The sequence below is a fragment of the Gadus macrocephalus genome, chromosome 3, assembly GCF_031168955.1.
Source record: "Gadus macrocephalus chromosome 3, ASM3116895v1".
NCBI lineage: Eukaryota > Metazoa > Chordata > Actinopteri > Gadiformes > Gadidae > Gadus > Gadus macrocephalus.
In genome coordinates, this window is record NC_082384.1 from 18,202,014 (window position 1) to 18,212,108 (window position 10,095).

General features: G+C 45.8%; 1 protein-coding gene across 1 annotated transcript in view; it reads right to left on the bottom strand.

Moving 5' to 3' along the window:
* Positions 1-7,539: 7,539 nt before the first annotated feature.
* The window catches only part of LOC132454413 (neuropeptide Y receptor type 2-like), a 5,815-nt gene continuing 3,259 nt past the window's right edge, over positions 7,540-10,095 (bottom strand). The window contains exon 3 of the mRNA XM_060047752.1: positions 7,540-9,902. Coding sequence (XP_059903735.1) covers positions 9,005-9,902 — 898 coding nt within the window. The 3' untranslated portion in view covers positions 7,540-9,004. The remainder of the gene's footprint in view (positions 9,903-10,095) is intronic.

Genomic DNA, 10,095 nt, shown 5'->3' on the forward strand with positions numbered 1-10,095 from the left:
CTTTTGTTCTCTGGACGCCGCCCTTGGAGACGGCGCCTTTGCCGGTAGCCAGCGCGAGTGCGTCTGTCAGCTTGTGCATGCAGTCAGGGTTGGCAGTCCCACTAAGACATGCACGCACACACTCACACCTGCAAAAAAAAAAACACAAAAATAGGCACCAGCTAGGTTTGTCTGTCTGCAGGCCTAAATGCTTTGTTATTTTGACATTTGATGAATCGCTGCTTGTGTTCAATTCATCTAATAATGACTCTAAAAGTCGCATTATGGAGTTAGTATCAGCCCGTAGGACGGAGGGCTGATACTAACTCCCATCTGTTACTAGTGCCGTACGTGTATAGCTTGGCGAGCACTGCTTTTACTTAATGAAAAGTGATAGCGCACCGTTAAGAACTGCCCCCGGGGGGGCAAAGAGTCCTGGGAAGGATTAGAGACGTCTACATGCATCCCCTGAAGCCTCCTTAATGTCAAAGGTGTGATAATGATAATCTGTGGCATGACCTCCACGTCTTGTTTACATTGAGTCTGGGGCCAAAAAACCCACACTGTTCGCGTCGCTATTTAATCAGGGAAGGCTGAAGATGATACAGTTTTTCTTGGAAAGCATTTCGTGAAAAATTCTCCTCCCCTCTGCTGGAGTACAGGAAGGAGCTCTGGGAGGGAATCGTTAGTCTCAGTTAGTTTGTTGTCAGGAGGACTTCAGCCTCCACTGAATCAGGAAGGACATCTGACCATTTCTGACCTCTCTCTTTTATTTTTTTATTCTTTTGGCGCCATGTCACTGAACCTTGTCTCTCCTGCTAAACATGTTCCAGAGGGCAGCTATTGGAAATCAATGACAATACGCGGGTGACTGAGACTACTTCTTGTTGGGGGCAGGAAAAGCCTGATTCTTCTGAAAATTGAAAAGTGCAGTATAATTATGTGCCATGGACATCTGGATGACATATGGGCAACATAAGCATATATAATCTAAACACAACTCGACAACGACGTCCAAACACACACCAAGCAAAGACACATTAGTGAAAAAATGTAAGACGGGGCCCATGGGGTGATTTTGCTTTGATTTCTGTTGAAGAAGTAATGAATGATAAAGAAAGTAAACAAGACAGGACGAAAGTTCGAAAGACAAGAAACAAGGGGAAATAAGTACATATATTTAGTTGCTGTTAAATGTTATAGTTTTCTTCCAAGGTTATTCATTTTTTAGAAAGCAGAGTAAGACGTGGAAACGAGAATATACTGCAACAATACACAAACTGTTTGGGTTAGTGTCAGCCCAAAATGGTAAAGGGGCTGTGATTAGCGGCGAAACTGACCATTTGTCAGTGCTTCTCCATTGGCACATTAGGAACAAAATCAAGTCAAACCGCAAGCAAAAAAACGAACATACCAACAAAATTATTATTTGCTGACTCATCCAAATGAAGTGGCATATTATAAAATCCGTAACTTGCATACTGCAATCTTAAAATTCCCAAATGTGTCTCAATCAGTAACTTCAGGCCTGTCTTTCCTTCAAATAGATGCAATCTGGGGATATCTAATTAGAAGACAATGACAGCTAATTTTACAGTCTGATTGACAAAGTTACAGTGATGCCTTTTCAGGCTGTTCTTTTTCAACAGCGTTGAAAGAACCCCATTTATATTTCAAATGTGTGCTGCACTATTAATCAGCCACAACACGTAGAAGACAAAGCTAAAGTACATGAAAGTCAAATAACCCCCGAATTGCTGCCAAAATCTAGTCAAAGTTAAAGAAAGAGCTGAAGATTTAAAAGTCCCCTATTATACTACCAGGTGGGAGGGTGATTAGACATTAAAAGCCGTTTGAAATTCTGACTTTTCCTCTGCCTCAGAGACATTACAAGTGGGCGTGTCCACCTAGATGTTTGCCGAATAGGTCAGACTACTAGCTTAACCGTGTTGTTTAACTATCCAGCAAACATCTAGTGGACACGCCCACTTGTGATGTCACTACGGCACAGAAAAAGGCTTTGCAATGGCTAATGACACCTGACGCCTGGCGGTATAATAGGGTCCCTTTAAAGCCTTGACCCCAGCTTCATGTCCACCATTGTGGAGGTGGGACTTGGTCACGTGGCATGAATTTATATCGTTTCTTTCCCGTTGACGTTCATAAATTCAGAGCGTTTCCTGTATTCAGCGGTCGCCTCTGGCCTGGAGCTCTGCTGCCAAATGGCCCATGAACTGCAACCCCTACGTCCAGAAAAAAGAAATCAAGTGAAGATAAAAGATGGCAATAAGGAGCGAGGGCGTTGGTGGTGGTGGTGGTGGGGTCGAGTGTGTAATGGAAACAGAAACATAGTCTATTGTTAGCACCGTCTTCTCACACTGATGCAGTGGTGACGCAGGGTGTGGCGTTGGGGGAGGGTGTGTGTGTGGGTGTTTGTGGGACTGTGTGAGAGGGTGCAGAGGGATACGTACATATGAGACGGACAAGGCAGCAAACAAGCTGGATGAGGTGGGGGGAGACGGGGGTGCTGGCAAGAATTGAAATGAAAAGAGCAGTGTGACAGAACCAGGAGATAACGTGTGAACGAGGCCAGAGGAGCAGACTGTGGTGCAAACCAACCGCGTGGGTTTAGATTAAACAAACACGAAATGACACCGATAACATCAACACAGATGAAATGAACGAGTGCACAGTATGGACTGCACACCTTTCTAATTCAGCATTCATGGGGTATGGATGCTGATTAGAATGTTGTACGAACTCTAACTTCGTTTTCTCTGGTTGGCAAAGGGTGAAAGGCAGAGCATTTGAATGGAAATACCATGAAATGTTGCATCATGCCTGAGGACGTGATGTGCTCTGGATTTGGAGGGTCCAACTGGCTCTTTCGAACCCCAAGGACAAGGCCATTAAGCATGTGATGAGCTGTGAAATGTGCGGGTGATAGTGAAATAATTCACTATTGCCAATACAATTTCACTGTACATTGAACAAAATAGGAACGTGTATGTGTGTGTGTGTGTGTGTGTGTGTGTGTGTGTGTGTGTGTGTGTGTGTGTGTGTGTGTGTGTGTGTGTGTGTGTGTGTGTGTGTGTGTGTGTGTGTGTGTGTGTGTGTGTGTGTGTTTGAGGGAGGGAGGGGGAGGGGGGGGATGTCATGGTGACACAATAATAATGTTTTCGAAGAAAATACGAAACCACAGAAAATCGGTCCAGGATATCAAAGCAGAAATACAGGAAATCGGAATAGGGCTGTTTTCGAACGAAACCCCAAGCCGACAGTATTCGGTAGACATCCCCGTCGGGCAACACAGTTCAGTAAGCTGTAGACAGAGAAATAGACAAGGAGCAGAAGAATGAAAGAGAGGCAGGCATGGGAGAACCGAACAGAGGGAAGCAGTGGGACAGAACACACACACACACACACGCACACACAGTTACATTGAATGGTGATCATTACATTAGAACCCAATGTGAGGTGACAGTGTGAGGAGACTCAGGGTGATGTTAACACTGGCTGATGACCTTGTTGTTTCCCCTCGCACACTTGTTGACCTTCTGTAGGATAATCATCATGTGTGGATGTGCGTGTGTAGGTGTGTGTGTATGTGGAAGTTTGTGTCTGTGTGTGTGCCTATATGTGTGTGTGTGTATGTACCTGAAATTTTGTGTTAGTGTGTGTGTGTGTGTGTGTGTGTGTGTGTGTGTGTGTGTGTGTGTGTGTGTGTGTGTGTGTGTGTGTGTGTGTGTGTGTGTGTGTGTGTGTGTGTGTGTGTGTGTGTGTGTGTGTGTGTGAGCGTGAATGCATTATGTGATAAGCAGCTTAATGTCACAGTAGTTCATACTATTCACCATCTTTGTCTTCTAAATTTCTGCAGGCTGCCTGGGGGCAGATTAGACATGGATAGCTGTCCGTGTGCCTCAATGCCATTCCCTCTACGTGTGTGTGTGTGGTTGTGTGCGCGGGTGTGTTTGTGTGTACGTGTGCGTGCAAGTGCGTGTGTGTGTGTGTGTGTGTGTGTGTGTGTGGTGTGTGTGTGTGTGTGTGTGTGTGTGTGTGTGTGTGTGTGTGTGTGTGTGTGTGTGTGTGTGTGCGTGCGTGTGTGGTTGTGCGCGCGGGCATGTGTGTGTAATTGTGTGCATGGGTGTGTGTGTGTGGTTGTGTGCGTGCATGCGGTTGTGTGGTTGTTTGTGTGTTGTTGTGTGCTCGGTTGTGTGTGTTTGTATGTGTTCATGCATGCGTGTGTGGTTGTGTATCTCTTGTGTTTGTGTTGGCTATCAGTTGCACTTGTTGCGCTAACACTGGCTCAGCACTAATCCGGGTGGCTCGTTAACGAGGTGGCATTAGCCTCCAAAGAATGAATAATGGGGAAACCGACACAGCGGTGTCACTGTTTATAACCATTTAAAGTGCCATTAGTTGAGTAATAGGGGAGTGATAATGACACATGGGTCCTTCCTCCAGCCAAGGACAGCTTCATCCATATTTTATGAAACTGTATTTATTTTGGGAGACTTCTTGACAGCAAAGTATTGGATTTAATAGAGCATGATAATGGGAAGACACAGGCAGCAATTTAACAAGCATCTTTAAGTAGACAATGGGTACATGATTCTCATACGGAGAGGTGGGCATCATGGGCAATGGCTACAGTGTACATAGTATACATTGATTAGTAATATTGTAAACAAGGTGATAATGTTTGTATATAAATGTGATATTATTATTAATATACATTTACCGACAACATCCATCTTTACCAGATGGTTGCAGATGAACAGTATGATAAATGTGATGTATTCTGCGGTCCATACAAGCCATACAACCCAATTCACCACGCTAGAATAAGTTAGAACCATCGATATTAGATCTGATACGAGGGAGGGGGACGAGACAAGGCCGACCGATATCTCTCCTTTAGTGAAGGGTTGTGTTGGAGCAGCCTGTCCTCCAACAGAAACGACAGAAAAGGTGAAAAATCGATATCAATATAGCAAAAGGCAGACGAAAAACCTTCAAAAACGTTTTTTTTTTTTTTATTGTATTGGCTTGGGTTTTCGAGCGATCGCATTGGCTGGTGTATTCGAGCGACCGGACTGGCTGGTGCTTTCGACAATCGAACCGGCTGGGTTTTTTGAACGACCAGACTGGCTTGGGTTTTTGAGGGATCTGATTTGCTGTGGTTTTTCGAGCAATGAAAATAGAAGATGACCACTGGTGTAGTACCAACCCCCTATAAGGATCAACAGCAGCTCAAATTGTTCCACCGAGGGAAATCACAATTTCCTAATATTAGGCATACGCTTACCCAATAAAGGGCACACGGGTTTGTGTCACTGATGAATATCAAAGACGTATTGCGTCCAATATCAAAATCTTGCTTGGATGCCTTCTTGGCTCCCAGCTGTAAAGTTGACCAGCTATCCAATCAGCACGGAGATCAGCAAATTAAGACAAGAGCTCCATGGAAACACCATATCAAACAGCTGGTTTCGAAAACTCAGCTATCGTCTTGAGTCAAAGTCGTTCACTCGGCTTAACCATTAAGATTTGATCATCACACATTTGCGGGATCAGCCTAGCTGAGGAGGTAGAGTGTGTTGACTTCTCGTAGCGTTGAGGTCAAGGTGTCCCTGAGCAAGACGGCTAATCCTAACTGCTCCCGACAAGCTGGCTGTCGCCTTGCGTGGTTGAGGCTCTGCTAAAGGCCATCAATGCAAATGTTTTCCTGTTAATCCGTGTTCCTGTTGCAGTGGTCAGCTCTAGAGCATGAGGCTGAAGGTGAACGCATTTCTTACAAGCCAGAGGATTGAAGGTTGGCAACTGGCATTACTCCTGGTGGGCAGTGCGTCCCCGGACAGCCGTTAAGGGTCCTATCTGGGTCTGGAGAGGCCTCACATTGGGTGCCAGTGTAACAATGTTGCTTTCTACACACCACCCACGTGGCTTCTCTGGTCTCCAAACAGAAGGATGCAGATTGTGGTGTTGAAAGCTGGATTATACGTTTTGCATATAATGATCCACAGCCTGGTGCTCCACGTTGCCATGTAGGACATCACTCGTCGAGTGTGTGACGATGGCTGGCTTAACCTGTGCACACTGATAACTCACTGCACAACAGGTGTGAATCCTCCCCCAGCCCCAGAGTCCAATCAATCAGACTCTGCAGTATTCATAGCTTATTTGCGTTCCTGTGACAAGCCCGCTCAAGTGTTATCCATGTTCAATATACACACTGCACTAGGCCTATATGCTTTATAGGTACACTCAACTGTTGTAAAGGAAAATATGAGTCAAACTTATAATCATTGCTCCTGCGATTCCCTGATTGGCAGACAGGGAGAATGCACACATATACTATTCTATAGGTTTGATAAACCTATAGTGTTTAATATTCAATAGTTCCATCTCATTCAAATGTGTATGCGTGTTTGTGTGCATATGCACGTGTGAGTGAGCTTGTGTATGAGTGAAACAACATTGAAAGAGGTATTAAATTCAGATGCATTCCCAATAGCACACAAATTCTTAACACATGTCTTTGATCGCAACCAAGCATTGGAATCAGGAGCTGCAAGGTCGGTCGAAGAGGAAATTTCATTCCTCCGGCTTCTGAGAAATTATAATGCAAATGATCATGCACAGATGACGTGTGTTGAGTTCTGGGTGTGTTTACGAAGATGTCCTTCAAGGACCGTAGCAGTAGGAAAACGTTGAAAATCTTGTGGTTTCCTTCCTATGTTAACATGATCACATTCTGCGGAAAAACAAAACCCCTCTCTGTGATAAGCACCCAGCCAGCTGCAGGTAACACGCTCACAGACACACAAACGCTCACACACATACTCAAATACCCACACACACACACTTACGCACACACACTAACAAACACACGCACACGCACAAGCACACGCACACACACGCACACACGCACACACATGCACACACACGCACACACACACACACACACACACACACACACACACACACACACACACACACACACACACACACACACACACACACACACACACACACACACACACACATACACACATGTACCCACACAAACACACCTCAGATGGCTCCATCATTTCACTAAAACATATTCCCACAGAAAGATCCCACAGTTTGATCCGAAAACCTATTTTACATCACAGCCTGATGAGTAAATACTTTTTGTTTGTGATCACTTTCCTGCTGCTTTCATGGGCAAGGCTATAAAAAAAATACCGGATTTCTTCCTTTTAGTTAGCATTTGATGATTGTTTACTATCGGGATGAATGGAGTACGAGGTATTCGCAGCCCACGCACCACATATCCCAGCAGCCGCCCTTTTCAAGCAATCATGGGTGTTGTCAGTACTCCTAGCGCAACTATGCTGCCGTCTTTGTTGACAATGAGAAAGTCATAGACACATCAACACACACAAACCCACACCTGGTTTAATAGAAGATGCCGTTTATGTGTGATTCTGTGCCCCCAATTTCGGCACCAAACTTTTTGTCGACCTGGTCTTCCGGGATACAAATATGGTGGTCCAGTCCAACATTGAGATAAGGGCGCCCCCAAATAAAAATGTTACTTCCTGAACCCAACATAACAACAAGAGAACCCCCCCCCCCAACCCTAATAAAAAGAACAAATACAACCAAAAATGCTTCAAATATGATTTGCCTTCCCTACCTTCAAATCACTATTCTATAGTATATAGCTATTTTAGTGGCACTCCGTCTCAAGGTTCATCCTCTGATCCACTTATTTGAGTCAACAAACAGTATTTGCATATTAGCCCTAACACTTAATATTATATAATCAAAAAAATGTTGCTGTATTATAACTTTTCTAAATATATTTTATTTCACAACAAATGACCGCTACCAGTTTTTCTCACTTTGTGACCATTTGGTTGTAACTGCAATACAAGTGCAATATAACTAGCACTAAAAACCAATAGTATTACCAACAAGGTGGCTTCAAATAAAAGTGTGATTACAATAACACTCGATTAAATGATAACAAATACATTCAACGGCATCACAATGTATAATAAAGTAGCAAAAGAAACACTCAATGTTCTCGAATCGAAGGAGAGATTGTCCATCTGGCGGGAGGCAATTGTTTGTTCTGTTTGATAGAATCCTTACTTCGAGTAGAGTTTCCCTACTTGAACCAACCACCTGAAGGTTATGTTTTTCCTAGCACTCTGGATAGGCACAAAACTCTCCGGCACTCCTCTCTTTGCAGGGCTAGGATCACCATCCCTGCACAAGGGAGAGAGAATCTCACATTGTCCTCACGTGCTTGAAGACATCACTCCACTGAAGCGGCATCGAACCAGAGAAAACCCCAGACGCTTAAAGACTCAGCCTGGCTCCGTAAGAAGCCAGACCGATTTTATGCAGTCATTTACAGTTAATATAAAGTCGGTCATACTTGGTTTCACAAAACGACATAAAACATCTACTCAATAACGTTTAGCTATTTGTAACGTGCACTGTTCCCTTTTTTGTGGAAGCAATACGACATCTTCCTTACATCCCTCATATTATATACACTTGTAATTGCGTACCACAAAAATGGCCGGACATTCGCTTCTCTCTAAGTAATGCTGCACAAACAGCCAACATGCCTTTATGTGTTTATATAGCGGTTATTATCCAAAACCGTTTGATTAACAATGAAAACAAATATTACAATTCTTCACACACATACCCCACATCGCCCGAAGAAATAATTGAGTAAAAACTGAAGCTTGCTTGTACTGAGAAGTCAGCAATCACTTCTGTTGTAACTTTTAAGGCTATTTTCCTTTACGAATGTTTTGATCTTTTTTATATTCAACCGTCTCTCTCTTCATTGAAATGGCTGTCACCTATGCTAACGCAATCACATTTTCATCGTAAAGGGTGTAACCCTCTCCAATTAGATATATTCAAATGTAATTTCCTTATTTAATATTTGTTCAGGTTCTAGTAACCAAGGGTAACAGCAGTGTTCAGATCCGCAGCAAAAATGTCTTTGCTATAAGCAAACAGATGAGTCCCCCGAGTGCCTCCTCTCCGGCAATGTGTCATACTCCACAGACTGCGCCTGCAGGGGTAACTCCTCCATTCTCCCGTTCTCAGAATGTCTTCTTGCAGGCAGCAAAGAGGCGCCGTGCAGCCCCGGGCACCGGAGGCCCCGGAGGGGGCCGTCGGCCGGGGAGCCCCCCCCGTCCGCCCCACACACGCTGGGGTTGGACTGGTACCAGTCGGAGATGCTGCGCTCCGACCCCCGGCTGCCGTCCGTGCTGAGGTGGTGGTCCCCGGCCGCCCCTCTCCACTTCCCCAGCCCGAGCCCCAGCCTGATCCCCAGTCCCTGGCCGCGAGCCAGGCCCAGCAGCCCGGGCACGCCGGCCGACGACGCGCCGCCCGTCGCCGCGGCGACGTGGCCGCGCTCCGACGTGATGAGGGTGGCGTCGACGGTGGTCGTGGCGGGCGAGTGGTTGAGCGAGGCCGAGGGGAAAAGGGCGGCCGCCTTCTTGCAGTAGCGCGTCCGTAGGACCCTGGCCGAGCGGTAGATGTTACCGATGAAGCAGTAGCAGATGGGGTTGAGGCTGGAGTTGGTGAGGCCCAGCCACTGGACGAAGGGACGGGTCTGGAGGAGCCAGGACGGGGGCCTCTCCTCGCGGTCGATCCAGAGGTCGGCCAGGTAGAGGGGCAGCCAGGACACGGCGAACAGCAGCACCAGACACACCACCATCTTGGCGATCTTCTGGCGCATCTTGAGGCGGGAGTTGTGCAGCGCTTGGCTCCGGGGATCCAGATCGGAGAAGGTCGACTTCCTGCCCGCCCAGAGACGCCTGCCGGTGAGGAAGCTGATGATGAGGTTAAACGTGACTGGCAGGCAGTAGAGGGCCACGAACAGAACCACGTTGTACCTGCGGAGCACATTGAGATCTTGTTAGTGCGAGATGAAGCACCTATTGGGGTAAGTAACATTAAATAACCATTGATCCCCAGGGCACACAAAGCCTATAGCCTCAACCGAACCTAATTTGTTGTTTTCCACCCAGATCTTTCTTTGCCCTATTTTTAGATCTGAAAAAAAACGAAGCATTGTGATGAGAATAG